This window comes from Astyanax mexicanus, chromosome 7 (assembly GCF_023375975.1).
Source record: "Astyanax mexicanus isolate ESR-SI-001 chromosome 7, AstMex3_surface, whole genome shotgun sequence".
NCBI classification, from domain to species: Eukaryota; Metazoa; Chordata; class Actinopteri; order Characiformes; family Acestrorhamphidae; genus Astyanax; species Astyanax mexicanus.
The window spans coordinates 2,399,493-2,418,971 of record NC_064414.1 but is presented as its reverse complement, the minus strand read 5'-3'; the positions used below and the strand labels follow the sequence as shown (position 1 = coordinate 2,418,971).

Below are 19,479 nucleotides of genomic sequence, written 5' to 3'. Positions count from 1 at the left end.
GATTAAATTAGTCAATACCAGATCCATTAAAATATGCATGAATTGGCCCAAATCACAACTCAAAGGATTGGGACAACTCTTCTTCTCTGACTATACATATATATATATATATATATATATATATACTAGGGCTGGGGCGGTATTGATTTTTTATAACCGCGGTAAAAAACTGACGCATCACCGCGATATTGCGGTTAACCGCGAGACCCCAAAACACCCCCCCCCCCCCAAAAAAAAAAAAACACCACAAATTTATTGGTAACAGATCTTTATTCTTCAAACCATACAGCCTACACACAACCTCTACATAAACCATAAATACAGCATAACAAGTGAACATATGCTGCCTGTATAATTCGTCATTGTACAGCTAACCTGTCTTTTTCCGAGCAGACTTTTTGAAGGAGGAGCTTGTCCGCCTCCCCCTTCTCCATCCATAGATCTATTTTAGGGCTGGCCCGAATAGCGGTTTTGAGCTCAGGATATTCGGCAGTAATTGGTAGCGAATATTCTAATATTCGTTTAAAAAAAAAAGACGAATTAATCCACAGCAAAATTTTCCACTGACCCCCGGCCCCGAAAAAAATATATTTCTCACCCCTTTCCTCGGGCCGTTCGGGCTCAAGGCTCAAGAAGTCTGTGATAGGCGTCTGTTTTTTTTTTATTCACACTCTTCTTATTTCTCATTAAATATCTACTAGATACAGATTATATCTGTACAGTATCATTTATTTCACTTCCCTCCTGAATATTTGGAGTGCATTATGTCTCCTTATGTTGTGATGTTATGTAGTTTTCACCCCAGAATTTCTGCTGCCTCACACCAGGCTTCGGCTGCATCGCAGGGCAGGAGCGCAGCGGCGTTACGGCTATTTCGTTTGAATTGTGCAGTGCAGAGTATTACAGATTTTGTATTTTTGCACTTGGGCTATTAGCTCAATATTAAATATTTCGTTTGTTTATAAATTATTTTATATTCTTAAACCATGTTAAATTATATTTGATTGGAGGAAATTAATTCAGACATCATTTCTTTTTTGTCCCGTTACCGTTCCGCAAAAAAAAACCTTCTTTTAATCCCGCATCAGCCCGCCACATACACAGTTTTGCCGCACCTGCCCCGCGGTCCTAAATAAATGTAATAAATTACATTTAGTGCTTAAAATAAAAAAAAAATTTATTAAAACCGCGCTGAATAGTGCGGTCACGTTTCTTACCACATTACAAAAAAAAAAAATCGGTGTGTGTGCGCGTGTCGGTCCATTCTCCGCTCCTTTTTTGTGCTTAGGGTTTTTTTGTTGCGTGCATGAGAATCACTGCGTGATTATTACAATTTTCTTAACTATTTATTAATGTGCTCCCACATCCTCTGGATTGATTAAACTCCTGTTCCCGCCAATAACAATTCAGTTCTGTCTGTGCCGCAAGATATCCTGACGGGACCCGCGTGATATAATATGTTGATTAAAATGTCGTGACGTTAAGAAATCGGCTCGCAAGAGACAACCGACCAAAAAAAAGACATTAGTTCCATTTTAAAATAATAGAAACCTGTCCTTTATGTTTGACAATTTTTGTTTCACTTTACGTGTCCTTACTCATCTGAAGTTTATTTATCTGAACTGAGTTTTATATGGTTATATTTGTAGCGGTTCTGAACTCAGTTCCGCGTGCTGTGAAAGAGACAAGGCGCAGCGCATTTTACCTCAGACTTGGTCAGATAACAACATTTCAGTAAAGATGGTGGTTATCGTTTTATATCATTGCTTTGCTGTTTGAACTACACTTCAACCAACCTTACTATTTTTCCCAAGACTGAGGCGCAATGCCGCGCGTTCTCCGCGGTGCTCACGCAGAACAGCCAACAGCCAGACAATGAATTAATATATTTTACTTTCTCAAAATGTGACCACGGAACACCTTACATGGCTCTATGGTTTACCTTGAGGTGGGTGAATTAGTTTGATGTGTTGGCGAGAGGTGCAGACACCACTTTCCGGCAAAACTTGCAGATGATTCTCTTCTGTTCTGAGTCTTTTTCTTCCTTTTTTCTCAACTTACTGAGCCTGCCCTGTAGCTTCCATTTCCGAGCCAATATTAGTGCTGCTAATCTTCACTCTCTTCAGCAGCCTCAATGGAGACGAAGTGAGCAGGAGACTCCAGAGCTGTTCTGACCTCAATGAGTACCACGCACTGCGTTTTGCTTAACCCATTCGCCGCCGCGCCAGTGCAGCGGCAGCACAGATAAATGACAAAAATTTTTATATTCGATATTATGAATTTTGAGATCGTTTGACACCAATATCTATCGCGATCAAAATATATTTGATATATTGCACAGCCCTATAGTGTAGGACTTACACTTGACATATTAATACTGAATTCACCACAGTTGTGCTTATATGGAGCATTTTACTACCGCTCAAAACACAGTCAATCAGATTTGACAGCCATAAAAAAATGCGGTAATGACGGTAATGAGCTCATCACCGCGGTGACGTCCCATAACCGCGGTATTGCGGTAATAAAATTATCGTCACAGCCCTAATATATACGTATATATATATATATATATATATATATATAATATCATTTAAATCAGTTATGGTGACAGGCCTATTTCCCTATAATACAGAAAAGTGTTCTCTTAGTCAGTTCAGAACAGGAAGTAAAGCAACAGCAGAATACAGATGGTTTTGTCCCAACTGTGTCACATGAGCATCTGTTATCTTCTTCTGGATGGAGGGGGGCGGGTCGGGGGGGCTACAATCATACAGATGTAATATTTGGCGCTGAACGCGCTGATGCCCCATCTGGCACGCAGACACAGTGGGGGCGGGGTCTAACTAGATCACCCAGTTCAACCCAGTGGAGCCACACTTCAGTAGAGAGCTTCAGTGTGTTATCCACGTGGATAAAGGCCCTTTCACGCAATTACAGATCATTACAGATCATCACAACGGGATTTTATTTATATTCAGATATGTCTGTTTAATGGTATGTTTTTAATTTTGAACACAGATTGTCCTTCATCAGCTGCGTTAAAGTACCACTTAAATTACAAAAAATTCACAACATCAGTGCAAACAGAAAAAAAGATTCTTCTTAAGGTTTAGATTGTTAATCCTCCTTAACATTCAGCCAATTCTTAGAACAGATTAGTTTATTTCACTGAATTTTAATGTATTTTTAATGGAGGAAATAAACCACAGCTCCCGTGGTGTAAAACTGCTTCAGTTTAAACTGTATTAACAGATAAATAGATAAATAGAATGGTAAGAAGTTAGATGAAAGAATCAGGGACCAAACTCAAAAAGTATTAATTTGCAGATTATGGCGCTGCCGCTATGATCAGGAGATTGTTGGTTCGAATCCCAGTCATGCAGCTCGCCATCAGCTGCCAGAGTCTGAGAGAGCAGGTAGACACAGTAGATGGCTCTTCTCATTCCCCTCATCACTCCTAGGACGATGTGGATCAGCACAAGGCTGCATCTGTGAGCTGATGTATCAGAACCGAGTCGCTGCGCTTTCCTTCGAGCGCTAGCGCTGCTGTGATGCTATTGGGGAATACTACAGCATCAGCAGCAGTTCAAAAAAAGGCGGAGTCTGACTTTATATGTATCAGAGGCGTGCTAGTGCTAGTCTTCACCCTCCTTTTGTTTTGGGGGCATTGCAAGTAATAGAGGGAGTGTAGCTAAATGGGTGGGATAAAAACATTTAGAGAAAAAATTATAATTTATGCATTATAGTTATATGAAAATAATCACGTGCGTTAATGCATTAACATTTTTCAGCACAAAAAAAAAAACATTAGACTCGTCGAAAATCATATCCGTTTTTACGCCTGAATAAAATCTCGGTACCTTGTGTAAAATGGCTTTTTTTACTCTAAGAGAGCTTTTTTTTCTGCCGCTCCTCATTTTTTTTCTTATTAACGTCATTCGAAAGTCATTCGAAACCCCCTCACTCATCCCACCCCACCCCGCCAACTGGGGGCGCCATGTTCTAAAATATTAAATATGTTTACTCTTTTTCCTTCAGTGTTCTTTATGGTTAGCTCCCCACAAACACAGCAAGGACTGAATCGAATCCCGTAGGTCCCAGAATCTTAACGGCATGGAGACATTCCACAACTCCTTAATGGCCTTATTTACAAACGGGCATGTTCCATGATCGCCGTGTGGCCTGTTGTGATACGAGCAGCTGGGGTCTTGACCGAAATGCCAAACCGAGGGCCTGCATGTTCACCTGTAGTCTGTCTCTTCTTTCCGAGGGACTGTGTGAAATAGATCGGATAGAAACAAGAGTTCCAAGTACTGTGACTATGGCGTGTCCTCTACACTGTTATTTCACAAGCTTTTTTCTCCTACTGAAAAAAAAAAGCACAATGTCAGATGTATATTTAGTCTAGCCTTTTCTGATTTATACTGAAGTGTTATTCTATTTAATGCACAGAACCTTACATTACTTAAGGCGGTGCTTCTGCTTGTATTATAATACCCCTTTAAAGTGTACTAAGGCTAGAGATAAACTCGCTGTTTGGCTGTGTGTTCGCGCAGACAACCGACTGATCGTGAACGTAACTGTAACGTAACATGTAACGTAACGTAACGTAACAGTTAACATACTTGCCTATGTGCGGCGTGTGTTACTGGAGGCTTCCACTTGGCACAATGGCGAGGACATATCTACAGATGTGTGTAGCCCTTTTTAAAAACTCTCTGCCACGTTGATGTTGCCTAAGTGCCGCACTGCCCCCTAGGATTTTTGTGTGTACTGCAACTCAAGTGCACATCGCATTAATTTCTAAGGACACGCACAAACAACGCATCCAAACAGACACAGGATGATACGTGGGGCAAATATCATTCATACGCAAACATGTAGCTAACAGCGAGCATATCTCTGTCCTATATCAGTGTAAGATGAAGGTGACTTTTTTAATGTATGGTTTCAAGTATTTGCAGCAGTTTTTGGGCAGCTGGAGATCCAGTACAGTGTTTGATGAGATACGGTGACGCGGTAATAACCGACTGGACAGCTTCCCACAGGCACTGTAATATAACCCTGATGAGCTGTGTGTGTAAATACGCTGAAATGAGGTTTTACAACGTTCGGGTTCGTTACGGTTTACAGAGGTGGAGTTTCCACCACAAAGACTCGTGAGCAACCTGCAAAATTCGATGGACGAATCTCTGATTTCTAAAATAACTATAAACAGACAATGTTTATAATTTAAAGAGTTACTTGCATGGACCTATTAGCCTATATATATAAATATAAATATATATATTAGAATTTTGAGATACCTTGTTATTTAAATAATGCCTCTTAACTGTATGGATTTGTTGGTGCTTTTCTGCACTTTTTTGATCTTTTAGAAGTTTGGATGTGTAGATTTGTGCAATTGTACAAATTAATAAAATGATTTCCAAATTGTCTGAACTTTGAATATGGATCCATTTTTCATGTCTGAGAAGAGATACAACACAAACCTTTACACACAAAATGTTGTTGGTTAGATAAAAATAGCCTTATATTGTAGGATTTTTATGTAAAAGTATTTATTAAGTATTTACTTAATCTTTCTACCATTGTATTTTTCAGTACAGTAGTTTACTTTAGATAGTAGATATTCTAACTGAGCTCAGTGAAGTATATAGTATATATTTCATTTCTGCTTTGCCAATCAATTAAAAGACAGCTATTACACTGGGTTCATTTTGTACATTTTTGATACATTCTTAGATTGCATTTACAGTAATGGGGATTGCAGCAATTATTGCAACGTTTACAACACAACTCTAAATTACTTAATTTAATGTCCAAAACTACCATTAAAACTATGTGTCTTCTAAGTTGTATATGAGATGATAATGATAATGATAAAATTGTTATTTTGTTTCGTTTTCTTTTAAATACTGTCATCTGTCTGTTTATTATACATTACATCACAATAAAATGTAAAAATACGTACTAGAAAGTAACATTTCACATCAAACCATCCACATGGAAAAGCAATATATGTAAAATGTATTTATAACATATAACGGAACACATGCCTATATGTTCATAAATTTCCTTTTAAAATCTGAAACCTGAGTGTTTTTGTGGAGTGTGGAGACACCTTGCGGTAGATAAAAGTACTACATTGATTTTGGTTTTCTTGCTCTGAACTGTAAATATAAGCAAACTGTTGTGATCTAGATTAAATTATCTATACCTCTCTTTGTTCTTTTTCTATAAGGTAAATGGTTTCCACCATTATCCTAATTCTGTGGACTGTGTGATTTTTTTTTTTCAGTCTGCGCCGCAGTCTATACATCACTTAGTGTAATAAATGCATTTCTTTATTTTTGTAATTTTTTTGCTTATAATAAAAAAAATAACTTTCCGCACCAGTGACTAAGATATATGTTTTACACAACTCCAAAAAGGTTTAGTTCATTCCAGACAGTAAACACTGATTATAATAAAGAAATAAAATAAAGGGGGATGATATACTGTGAGACACGTGCAGCACAGAACAAAGATTACAATTATGTTGAATCAACATTTATTTTCTGTCTGTAATACATCAGAGTTGATTTGTTTGTGCACATCGATTTTACGTTAATTCAACATTGATTCAACATATTTTGTATAATAATACTTTTTATTTTATTTATTTATTTATTTATTTTAAGATTATTTTTGGGAGATGAGCATCGCGTGATTAGTGTACTGTACTAAACCAGCAGGTTATGGTTAATTAGTTATCCAGCAGAGAATAGCCCCTAATTATTACCGTTATCTGTGCCGCCTCGCGTCTCGGTACTACATATCCCAGAAAGCACCGGGACTCCGCAGCTGCGCAGTGATTGGTGGAGGGCGTCGGGGGCGGTTCTCGGCTCAGTGCGCAGCTGCGGTGGGATATGGAGCGCAGGCGCGGAGGGTGCGGACCGGACTCGGACCCCGGCGCTCGGCTGTGCAGGACGGGCTCCCGGTCGGTCCGCGCGGCTGCGCTCTCTCCGTACTGACCGAGCGCGTGTCCGTCCCGCGGCCCGTCCATGCGCAGCCTGGCGCTGCTGCTCCTCCCGGCTGTGCTCGCGGTGCTGCTGCGCTGGTTCTGGGCGGCGGACCGAGGCGCGCGCTCCCCGGAGCTCCGGAGTGCAGGTACGGTAACAGTTACTTACACTCAAACTTAGTTATACAGTCCTTAACTAGAGCGCGCGCACAGCGACCGCACTCACCTGTACCTGTACAGTCCTCATGCATTAATATAAAGACTGACTGTACATTATATTATCTGTAATATAAAACACCAAGTCTCTATATACAGTAATATTATACTGTGCTAGAGGGGAAAATTACCAGTGAATGGATTCAAGCATACTTTAGTGTTCAAGGAGACATTAAGAGGCTAAGCGCAGCTACTATGATAGGGAGATTGCTTGTTCGAATCCCAGTCATGCAGCTTGCCATCAGCTGCCGGAGCCCTGAGAGAGCACAATTTTCTGTGCTCTCTCTGGGTGGGTACAGTAGATGGCGCTCTTTCCCCTCATCACTCCTAGGGTGATGTGGATCAGCACAAGGCTGCGTCTGTGAGCTGATGTATCGGAACCGAGTCAGGATAAACAAACAAAATATAGAGGAGAGTGGGAAAGTAGCAGCAACAAGTGTTATCCCTTCTCAAACCAAACCATTTCCAAACAAACAACTAGGGGTGTGCCATATTGTTGTATTGTACACAATATATCATGACAGTAATATTATGAAATGTTATTGAAAATCCATATTGTGGTATTAGCGTTACTCTGCCTTAAATGCAGTTTATTATTCATTATATTTTGTGGTGTCATTTTTGCAGTTTACACACAAACACTATATATTCTGCACTTTAGTATAGTGATAGTTTTATTTTGCTGTACTGTTTGTGTGTGTGTTATATTATTTGTGAGGCAGTGCTCTGAATGTTGAGGCTGAATTGAGCAGACGTTTGGAAGGAGTCTGTCCTGTTTGGGTAATTACCCGCTGGGTTTCAGGTTTAGAGCTGTTCTGGGTGACGGGTCTGATGCTGTGCTGCCGGAGCTCACTCACTCTGATTAAACACTGCCTGAGTAATGTGAATTTAGAGCACAGCCGACAGAACAGCGTTCTTCATTGTTCCAGTGATCAATCTGAAGCTGCAGTCTGAATAATGCCTCTCCAGAAGTTTCTCCCTGACTAAACTGTCCAACTTCACAAACAACAGCCCACACAGTTTATTTCACCGACAGGCAGCCCGAACCCGGCGCAGCAGGTTCTGGTGGGAGTGCTATCTGCCAGGCATCACCATGGTCTACGGGAAGCCATACGGGACACATGGCTGGGGTACCTCAGAGACCACCCTGAGTTCCAAAATCGGTGTGTATATTAACTATTTATTTAATTGTTTTAGGTGATGAATTTTTGTTTGCATTGATTATAAATAAATAAAATTTTATTTTTAAGAATCCAAATATATCTGAATATACATATACAATATGTCCAGTAATTTACTGTAATTTATTAGAGGTTATAAAAGCATTGATTGTCAGGCCTGAGTATCCACCCACAAAATATGAATAATCATGAAACAGAGTTATCCAGACATTGGCTGCCTTTAGGAAGCCAGAAATGAAATAAGACAAAGGAAGAGGAAGAAAAGACAGAACAGAACAAGACAGCAGTGTGCGATAATTCACACTGGATAAATTAGGTCTAGCTGTCTTGTACAATTGCTGTGATTTAGCAGCAGATAGTCTATAGATGTAGCTTAAGCAGTGGAGCGCTAAAGTTCAGCAACATAGCTGCTGGTTAACTGTGTTAAATGTCTTGAAAAAGGGTGGTGCAGAAATTCATTGATTATTATTGTCCATTCTTCAATTTCTCTGTAATGGGGTGATAAAACAATCTTTTATTAGCTTTTATTTTTCTATTCCACCTTAAATGCTGCAGCTTCTGCCATCTGTTGCGCCATTTAAGGTGGATTTGGAAAGTTAGCTCACTAGCTAGCTACTGAGACAAGCTACTAGAATTTGTTTCAGATTGGTTTCTGATTGGAAAATGTCAGAAAACCTTAAAATTTCACAAACTACAGTAATGTTGTGGTTATTGTAATTTCTAACAAGTATTCTGTGGAATCTGGGTTCTGTGTAAATGCGGACTGATCGCTGTCAAGCCTGTAATTTAATAGAATCAATCTTTGATAGAAACACATCCATTCTGTGTCATTTTTATTTAATAACATCTTTATTACTGCAGTCATTTAAGAACGACCTTATTTGGTAAATTTTACAATAATCGTTATTTGGTGTTATAGGGTGATGGTGAAATTTATCATCGGACAGCATGGCTGTGCGATACCTGAAGAAGATCGTGAAGATCCGTATTCCTGCACCCCGGTGAACCTCACAGAGCCAGGTAAACTCAACCCCGATACACAACCTGTAGAATAAATGTATATTTTCTGAAGGGCTGATTATTCCCACTGAGGGGTAAAATATATTAAAATACATATGTTTGCATCAATGGTAGTGCTTATTTTATTTTATTTTTATACATTTTAAAACAACATGGATGATATGACCACAATTTATATCTCATTATATTTCCTAATTTCAGTCAATATTATATAATTCCAATATTGATAGGAACTGTATAATAGACACTGAAAAACTGACATAAATGACTGCAGTGGATATCTGCATCTACAAACTCGTGCAATAACACAAGATGTACATACACAATGATGTAATTTTCTGAGTGCACAGCACTGTCTCTGTGTCAGTGTGAGTGACAGGCTGCTGCTGCCTGAGAAGCGGGAGGGGGAGGGGTAGCAGGCGTAGACATGAGGTAACCGCATGGCCTCCACATGGTTGGGTTGGGCACATGCTTGTAAACGCAGCTGCTGACAGCCTGGGAAAAGCTGTGCACCTCAGTTCAGCACTGCTTTGCGCAGATATTTCCAGTTACAGTCGATATCACACTTTTAGTTCCAGAAAACGCTCCTATTTACCTTTTAAAAGGCAATTTAAATGCCAGATTAAAGGGCAGATTATAGTTTTTTTTTTTTGTTTTTCTTGGTTTTGAGGAGCCAATCTGGAACAGCTCCAATGAAATACATTTCCTACAGTGATTGGGACTTTTATTGGTCTTACTTCATTTATTATTTCATTACTTTCACTGTTTTAGAAACAGAGCTTGTAGTCTTGGTTATACCGTCACTCATAATATATCACACCTGGATTATCTCCCAGTCGCTCAGACTCCTGCGTTTATACGTTTTGTTCTCGGGTTTCGACGCTCTCTGCCCTGGTCGCCCCACGTTATTGGTTGAGAGGAGAGAGTCACTGAAGTGAAGATGGCTGTAATATTTAATGTGTTTTAGAAAGAGAGAGAGAGAGAGAGAGAGAGAGAGAAAGATGGAGAGAGAGAGAAAGAGTGCTCACGACTGCTTTAAATAATAATCCTGCTTTTACCTCCTGATTTGAGCTGCAGTATCGCTTTAGTGCTGAAATAATTCATTTTTTTCTCATTTTCTGTCCTCATGCATTTATGAAAGCAGAACTGTAAGTGCAAATGAGCTTTTTCATTTTAAATCATTTCCTGCCAGAGCATATCATTCTGGTTTTGAGTCACATAATCACAGAAAGGTGTTTTTATATTAGTGTCAATATAATTCATATCAGAGAAAACTAAAGCTTGTAAATCTCAATTTATGTAGTTTAATCCATAAGTATTCAATTATTATACATTATAAGTGAGGAAATAAATAAGTTACATCCCCTTGTTACTTAATAGCTGGTATTTTCTCATTTGGCTGAAATATCCTTAATTAGGCAATCTCTGCATCTACAATCTACCAATTTCCCACTCCTCCATGCAGAATTCTCTCAGCTGTGTGATGCTTTATTTTCAGTGTTTGTATGGATTGTCTTTAAATACAGTAGTCCGCTCAAATGCTTTTGTTACTCTGTTATTGTGCCAAAATAATCCAACTTTGAGTTAATCTGTCCACAGCGCATTCTTCCAGAAGCCCTTGCCTTTGTCCTGATTTTATTTTCATAAAATTTTTTGACAAAGTTTCCTCTTTTTTTTCCTTCCGTCAAATAAAAAAACAATACTCTTTTCTTTTTCACCACCCTGTTGGACTGCTGTATGCATGTACTTTTTGTAGTGTGCCCTCTACTGTTACGATTAGGATATAGATATATATATTTTTGTTGTGTTGTGTTTTGTTATTTCTGTTTGAATTGCAGTATCATTGTTGATGTTAATATTGTGGGAAACTTTGGAATGTGAAAACTGTATAAATAAAGGTATATAAAAAAAAGAATTCATACATAAGGAGCACTGGATTATAAGACGCACTGACAAATTTTGGGGGAAAATTAAAGGATTTTATGTTCACCTTATAGTTCAAAAAACAATGTCTTACAGTTTTTTTGTTATAACAAAATTTTCTTACACTCCTAATGTGTTTTCCTGCAGTTGCTGGACAGGAAGTGGCCATCCTCACTGTGTCTGACCTCTCTGTTTTGGTGCCTTCTGATGTCTCTGCCATAAGTTTGGACTTTAAGGTCCTCCACTCGGTGGTCATCACACAGCTGGGGGTGTTCCACAGTGGACCAGGGCAGGACTTCAGGGGCAATGTGACGGTGAAGTTATTCCAGGTGGATCAGGAGGTGAGGGCATGTTTAATTATCCAAAAGATTATTTGAATATTTAGTGCAATGATGTTCCTTACCTCTAACAGGTAATGCTTTAATTAGGATAATTCACTCATTTTTCATTAAAAAATACATGTTCAAACTACTTTATTACTTTTAAAAGAACAACATTTAAAACAATAGTTTTACATAACATTAAAACATAACACTGCAATTCTGTTTTAGTTTTAGTTTTTGCATGGGGTGGTTGTTGCAAATATGTGAGATGAACCATTTTCATATTATATGTTGATTAAACTAATTAAGGCAAGCAGAAGAAGTTTCATACTAAAAAATACTTTTAACTATTTTTCCTAAATCTCCAAACTTTAAAACGGGTCAAATTGACACAGAATATAACAGGAGGGTTAAGCTCCTTCTCTTCATAACGAGGAACTGCAGAGATAAAGGTGTGGACAGTAAATTAAACATCTTATCTGATAGGACAGAAAAATTGGATGGGTTTGAGTGAGTAATCTTTGGGATCTGTCTGATGTGGGAGGTGATGGATTGGAAGGGTGTGCTGCTCTTGCTGTGAGCAGAATAGATAATCAGGATGGGAGAATATATTATATAGAAATAGACAGAATGCTGGCGTCTTAATATTGCTGTTTATTTTTAGAAGATCTCCCATCTCCCAGTGCTGCTCCCCCAGTGTGTTCAGTGGTGGGTTTGTTGTCATTCTACTGAATTTACACTGTGTGTGTGTGTGTGTGTGTGTGTGTGTGTGTGTGTGTGTGTGTGTGTGTGTGTGTGTGTGTGTGTGTGTGTGTGTGTGTGTGTGTGTGTGTGTTTCTGCAGGAAGCTGTAGTTACTGCTCACTTCACTGCTCTGAGCTCAGGGACGTATGTGGAGGGGATGTGGTATAAACCTGTGGAGCAGTTCATTTTACCAAAGGTGGGTGATGAGTCAAATGTTCTTGATTTCATCCCAATTTCTGCCCAATTTGGAAGAATAATTAACCAACCTCCATTAATCCTTTCAGATCCTGCGTCCATTACAACAGACATCATGTATTTGCTTTATTTTTTAATGTTGTGAGCTGTTGCCCATCAGAATAGAGACCAAGAACAAGTTTATAAACCAATTAAACAGTAACTTTGTCCCATCCACTGAAAAACACTGGAAAAACAGTAGTACTAGTTATTTAATGTGATTTAGAACACATTTTATTCGTGTTTTATGAAGAATTCTGCCATAAAGCATTGAAACTACACATTAAACTATGGAAATATAGTGCTAATCATCACTTTTAATAAGGAAAATACTGAAATTTAGGTTTTTCTTTGGTCACTTGTTCCAGTGCCATCTTACCATTGATTCTCATACCCCTCAGTTTGAAGGGTGCATCTGAAAAATCATCATTGAATGGTAGGGTCAAGGGGTGAACTAGGATTGGGCCTTACTGTTTAGGGATAGTTTATGAAATAAAAAGGTCAATAGGGCTTCAAATGCAATGCAAATAAAAAATATTAAATATTGTAGATAATTGGGTTTATTTGCTATATAGGTTTTATACAGCTTTTTAGAGTCTTCTTTTTTGTGCATTACAGACAGAAAACAGCATTCTTAGCTAATTTCTTTTCATCACTAGAGATAATTCAGGTTTAAAGGGGTTAATAAGAATTCCATGCTATCACTGTGGGAGTTAAAAGGGAAATAAGCACCACCTATACTGTACCCACCCAAAGAAAGCATGGCCAGTCGTGTTTATATGGTGAAGCAGTAGTGAATCCCTTCCCAGCATTTGTTCAAGAACAAAGCGTAAAATCATGCAGGAAGTGAACACGTCTGAAGAGCTGCAGGCCACTTCCTGCCTCAGTGAAGGTCAGTCTTCATGACTCAACCATCAGAAACCCAGTGGGCATGAAACCGGATCCCAGCAGAACCGCTCAGAACCAGCGCTAACTAAGAATAGTCAAAGAGCTGCGAAATGTCACTGAGCTGAAGAAGTTCTGCAGGGAAGACTGAACCTGAAATCCTACATGATGTTCTGTGAGACCAGAACTAGTCCTTCAGTTGTTGTGACTTTCACACGACACGACTGATCAGTGACAAGGGGTCAAAAATTACACTTTTTAACTCTGTGAAATCGCTGTCTCATCTGGCTGCTCTCCAAAAACACGATAATCAAAAAACTAAACGCACAAGAGAACTAGAGTTCTCATACAGAGAATCTCTATAGAGGAGAATACGCACCTAAAGTGAGTCCAAAATGAATGGGTTCATCTGGGGCATTTGAGTAAATCAGAGTTTATATGAATGTCTGATCATTTTTATACTGAAATATGTATTTAGGTCCTCAACATAAAACTATATCAAATGTTTCAGGACTGCATATATCATTTTAAACCTTTTAAACTTAGTGCTCTGCCTGTAACTCCAGCACCAGTTCACCAACCAATCAGCTCACAGTAGTAGTAATGGCATTTGCTGAACACAGCATGTTTGCTGTAGAAAAATGATGCTTTTAGATGCTTTTTTTTATGAGTAAAATACGATATTCTACTTTATAATATTAAAGGAAAACACAGAACAAGTAGTTAATTTCTTTCTAAAAGTTTTTAGCTTTTAGCTCCATTCACCCCCATTCAAAAAGAACAGTTTTTTTTCTGATTGTCCCCTTTTTTAGAACTGTGAAGCTCTTTTTGAATGGTATGTTTAACAGTACATATGTTTAGTTTATTTTAGTTAGAATATAAAGAACTTTAATGTCAGTGTTTGATATGTGTGCAGGGGTTCGAGGGCACTCTGCTGTGGGAGAGTCAGGATCTGACGGGTCTAATGACTCTGGACGTGTGGAAGGTTGGGCTCAGTGATGGTGGAGGAGTGCTGAAGTTCAGATCTGTAAGCGCAGCCTCTCTGATGAATAATAATTAGGGTCACTATTACCTCACTCTTATTGGTAAAGCCCTAAACTTTACCACAAATGGAATTAAAAGGATAATCTTAAAAAAAAAAAAAACATAAATAATTAAATGCTTTTGGGAAGTCTGGTCCTCTTTTACAAGGAAAATCAATTTTCACTAATAATCTCCAGGCTTCTGCATGCTGCTGTATTTCTGTATCAGTGATTGGTTTTTCTGATCGTATCGTATGATAGATAATAAGATTGATAATAAGTTGGTGTGTGTGTTTCTGCAGGTGGAGGAGGGCACGCTGCCCCACAGAAGTGCGGTGGGTTTCCCGGGATTGGCTGGAGGATTCACTTTCTCGGTTTATGGTGGGTCTGTCTGAAATATGTAAGAGCTTTCCAAACATCCTCTCAACCCCCAGCTCCCACCCAGCATGAATTTTTGATCAGGAATTGAAAGGGTCTGACCCGCCTCGTGGCGTCGTGGCCAGGTCGGGAGCTGGTGGTTTGTGGGTAGCTGTGAGTGGTGATTACGTATTCGTACCCAGGGCTTACGTTTCTCGCTAATCCTGCGCTCAGCCCTGACCCGTCTCTCTCTCCGGCCTGTTTTCGGTACACGGGTCGGCGTGCCGGTGTTCTGTCTCTCTCTCAGATGTGGAGGTTCTGAAGGAGCTGCTGCGTGGGCGAGCTGGCAGGCAGAGGGCCCGGGTGGCCCGGGTGAGGGAGGAGGACGAGGCCTTGCTGGAGGAGAGCCGGCGGTTCGGGGACATGGTGTTCGTGGACGTGGTGGACACCTACAGGACTGTGCCTTCTAAACTGCTGCAGTTTTATAAATGGTGAGTTCTGCAGTCGGGTTGCAGTGGTTTAAGAGTTTTATGGTAAGGTTACAGAATTGCACAATTATATAGAATATAGAATTATAATATGAATTCAACTATATAATGTTGTAAAACTAAAGAGGTAAAGGAACTGTTCACAACTTTTACGTGAATTAAAGCCATAATACCTTCTTACATTGAAAATAGTAAAAAAAAAAAAATGTTAACATTTGCAAGAAAAAGTATTTAAAGCATCAAAAATATATGTAATTAATAAAGAAACATACTCCTATTATGCAGTCATGCAGCTTGCCATCAGCAGCCAGAGTCCTGAGAGAGCACAGCTGTTTTTGCTCTCTCTGGGTGGGTACAGTAGATGGCGCTCTCTTTCCACTCATCACTCCTAGGGGGATGTGGATCAGCACAGCACAAGGCTGCATCTGTGAGCTGATATATCAGAACCGAGTCGCTGTGATGCTACTCGGTAATACAGCATCAGCAGCAGTTCAAAAAGAGGCGGAATCTGACTTCACATTTGTGTCGGAGGAGGCGTGTTCTAGTCTTCACCCTCCTGGTGTTGTGGCATCACTAGCAGCTGCATGGGAGAAAATTAGAAATAAATCTTAAAAAAAAAAAAAAAAAAATCATATTATCCACAGTAGGGTTGAGCCGTATTCACTTAGCTAGCAAGATAGATAAAATTCTCTGTTCACCACAGAACACACTCAAGTCTGTGTGTGAAAATCCACTTTAGACGTTTAGACGGACAATTACAGAACACAGAATTTTACATTTATTCTCATGGTGTTGGGTTCTGTAGCTTACTTGCTAAGCTAACTAGCAACCATTACAGAGTATCAGACAGCTCAGTACAGCTGTTTCTGACTCAAAGTACTGACCTGAGTATTGTTGTAAAATTGTTGTAAAAAAAAAAAACCTGTGTCTGAGTCGGCATGCATCAGTAAAGAGTTTGAGTTTTTAAATGTTCAGATATGATCACAGAAACATGACTCTGATCTGAGAGGAAGTGTAAAATGCCCACAGCAGTAGTTGTGACTGTTCCATGTCGGTAGGGCTGTGAGGAACGCTGACTTCAGTCTGCTGCTGAAGACGGACGATGATTGCTACGTGGACGTGGACGCCGTATTAATGAAGATCGACCGCAAGAACCTGACGAGGAGCAACCTGTGGTGGGGAAAGTGAGTAGGCCTTATCTGTCAAAGACATATTGATCAAAAATTGATTTTACTGCAGCTGCAAAATTCAAATTATTAAAGTGGGATATGCAGTATTACACTGTCATGCCAAAATTCATTGAACAGCAGTCGTTCATCAGATTGCCAGATTGAAGCTGCTTGACCATTCCTAACCCTTGTAGAAGCAGTCTGCATGCTGTTATAAGCACTATGAGTTCTTGTTTGTACGCTTATTATCCATCTAATCAGTTCCACTGATAATGTATAGGACTCTCTGTTTCTCTGCACATTTTATGATTATCCTCCTTGTTCTTCACCCTGTTTTTCGGTCTGTATCCTAGGTGTTTATGTTAATAATGGGTGTATGATCTGTTTCCTCAGCTTTAGGCAGAGCTGGGCCGTGGACCGGGTTGGAAAGTGGCAGGAGCTGGAGTACGCTAGTCCTGTTTACCCAGCCTTCGCTTGTGGTTCGGGTTACGTGGTGTCTCGAGACTTGGTGGAGTGGTTGGCCAGCAATGCAGAGAAGCTGAAAGCGTATCAGGTGCTGTATTTTTATCTACATTATTGTGCAAATGTCATTATTGTGCAGCTCAGATTTGTATGAAATTATATATACAGCGTTTGATTATGGGCGTTATTATGGGGTTAATGTGACTGTGTGCTGTTTTACAGGGGGAAGATGTGAGTATGGGAATTTGGATGGCTGCAGTCGGGCCTAACAAATATCAGGTAAGAAAAGAAGGTACAAAATGACTGAAACAATGTAAACTGATAACAATGCTGTTTTGGAAAATATTGGCAAACAATGATCTATAATAAACTTCCATTTATTATGAAAAAAATATTACATATACAGCAGTGCTGCTGGAGTTTTTAAACACATCAGCTACTGTAGGTAGGAGTGTGTAATAGAGTGGATAGTGTTTAAAAACTCCAGTGTGTCTGATCCCAAAAATACAGCTCTGGAAAAATAAAATAAGAGACCACTTAAAATTACGAGTGTTTTTTTTTTTTTTTTTTCCAAATTTTATCAAGTTGAAAACCTCTGGAATATAATAATCAAGAGGAAGATGGATGATCACAAACCATCAAACCACCAAACTGAACCGCTTGAATTTTTGCACCAGGAGTAAATCAGCATAAAGTTATCCAAAAGCAGTGTGTAAGACTGGTGGAGGAGAACATGATGCCAAGATGCATGAAAAAAACTGTGATTAAAAACCAGTGTTATTATTCCACCAAATATTGAAATATTGATTTTTGAACTCTTAAAACTCCTTATGAATATGAACTTGTTTTCTTTGCATTATTTGAGGTCTGAAAGCTCTGCATCTTTTTTTTGTTATTTCAGCCATTTCTTATTTTCTGTAAATAAATGCTCTAAATGACTAAAATATTTTTATTTGGAATTAGGGAGAAATGTTGTCTGTAGTTTATTGAATAAAACAACAATGTTTATTTTACTCAAACATAAACCTATAAATAGCAAAATCAGAGAAACTGATTCAGAAACTGAAGTGCTCTCTTATTTATTATTTTTCCAGAGCTGTATAGTATAATAGGTGTAGAAACGAGCAGGTGGTCAGTTTGTTATCTTTAATTGGTGTATAGATATTAAAAATGGCTGATTTTCTCTGTGGTGATGGTGTTGTACAGGACGCCGGGTGGCTGTGTGAGAAGGAATGCTACGTGGACATGCTGTCGTCTCCTCAGCACACTGCAGACGAGCTGCGGTCGCTGTGGCGGTGGAGGCGGGCGTGTGGAGACCCGTGTGGCTGTGCCTGGAGCCGGCACTGAATTCTGCAGGGCCCCGGGGCCGCCGGTCATCGCTCCATTACTCTCCTGTTCACCTCACCCACCTACACAGACTCAGCAGTACTGTACAGGCGACCGTCTCGTACTTTCTTTAGGGTTTTTTTAAGCAGCTGTTTGTCTGAGTGAGAGCTTGTTCTGCAGCAGAACTGAAGCGAATGCTGTCGGGGGACGATGAGACGCGACGTGTCGAGGCGCTGCGTTTTCCTCCGAGCGATTGCTCTGATCACGCTTTGATGTGAAACACACTCAGATTTATTCACCCGTCATTTTACAGCCGAGTCTGTGTTATTCTCTCTCTCTCTCTCTCGCTCTCTTTTTCTGCAGGTAAACACACTTTCCTGACTCGCCGCAGGATACGGAAAACAGGGTCTGCGTTATTACTGCTCCTCTGATCTGCGCCTTTCTCTATTATGGGATGCTAAATTTAAACGACTGAGAGCCGAACACACCATTCAGTTCTTTTAATATCCGTGAATTCTCAGAATTGGGTAGCAAATTGTCCATTTCACCTTATTTTAGTTTCACTTGGTTCCCAATTAGTGTGTTTTTTATTTTATTTTTTTATTTCCCATTTCTGAACACAATAAAAATAAGAATGGATGAAAAACTGCAGCTTCCTGTGTGTTTGTGTGTGTGCTGATAAATAAAGAGATTATTCTAATTTGTTACATTCAGGTGCTTTACACAGTGGCTGTGCAAATGATAAAGGTAGTCCAGCTCATGCTAAAATGCATAAATGCCTTTGTATTTTATTTTTTCACTCCTTTGTTGAAACTGAAGGCACTTTTGGAACAGCGACAGTGAAGTGTTTGATATTTTGTTCTATAGAGTTTTCTTCATGTGGTCTTATTCAGTTTATTATAAAACTGAATGTTTTCAGAATGTTTTAAGACCTTTATCAGTTTAAATTCTACACTCAATAATACAGTAATAGAGAGAATCTCTATCAGTGTTACTCCAGGCTCAGAACAGTGACTTTTACTTAAAGAGTAAAAAGCTTGTGTTGATCCTTCTTTAACTTCTACAGAAGTATTTTAAACACTAGTATGTATACTCTATTCTACCTACAGAGTAATGATGCACCT

The 19,479-nt window shown here is 39.3% G+C and overlaps 1 protein-coding gene across 1 annotated transcript; it reads left to right on the top strand.

Annotated features, from left to right (window-relative positions):
• Nucleotides 1–6,919: 6,919 nt before the first annotated feature.
• On the top strand, nt 6,920–19,006 carry b3galnt2 (beta-1,3-N-acetylgalactosaminyltransferase 2). The gene is made up of 12 exons (XM_007238528.4): nt 6,920–7,155; nt 8,259–8,385; nt 9,323–9,423; nt 11,494–11,687; nt 12,513–12,608; nt 14,448–14,558; nt 14,856–14,934; nt 15,218–15,401; nt 16,457–16,582; nt 16,961–17,120; nt 17,252–17,308; nt 18,236–19,006. The coding sequence occupies exons 1-12, from the start codon at nt 7,050–7,052 to the stop codon at nt 18,374–18,376; spliced, it is 1,482 nt and encodes a 493-aa protein (XP_007238590.3). The 5' UTR covers nt 6,920–7,049; the 3' UTR covers nt 18,377–19,006.
• The last annotated feature ends 473 nt before the right edge of the window (nt 19,007–19,479 follow it).

What these genes read in the sequence shown, in the direction of transcription:
- b3galnt2 (XM_007238528.4), top strand. Translation starts at nt 7,050, where the DNA reads ATGCGCAGCCTGGCGCTGCTGCTCCTCCCGGCTGTGCTCGCGGTGCTG. An exon ending in AGCAGTTCATTTTACCAAAG is followed by an intron (nt 12,609 to 14,447) that starts GTGGGTGATGAG and finishes ATATGTGTGCAG; the next exon opens with GGGTTCGAGGGCACTCTGCT. An exon ending in AGCAACCTGTGGTGGGGAAA is followed by an intron (nt 16,583 to 16,960) that starts GTGAGTAGGCCT and finishes CTGTTTCCTCAG; the next exon opens with CTTTAGGCAGAGCTGGGCCG.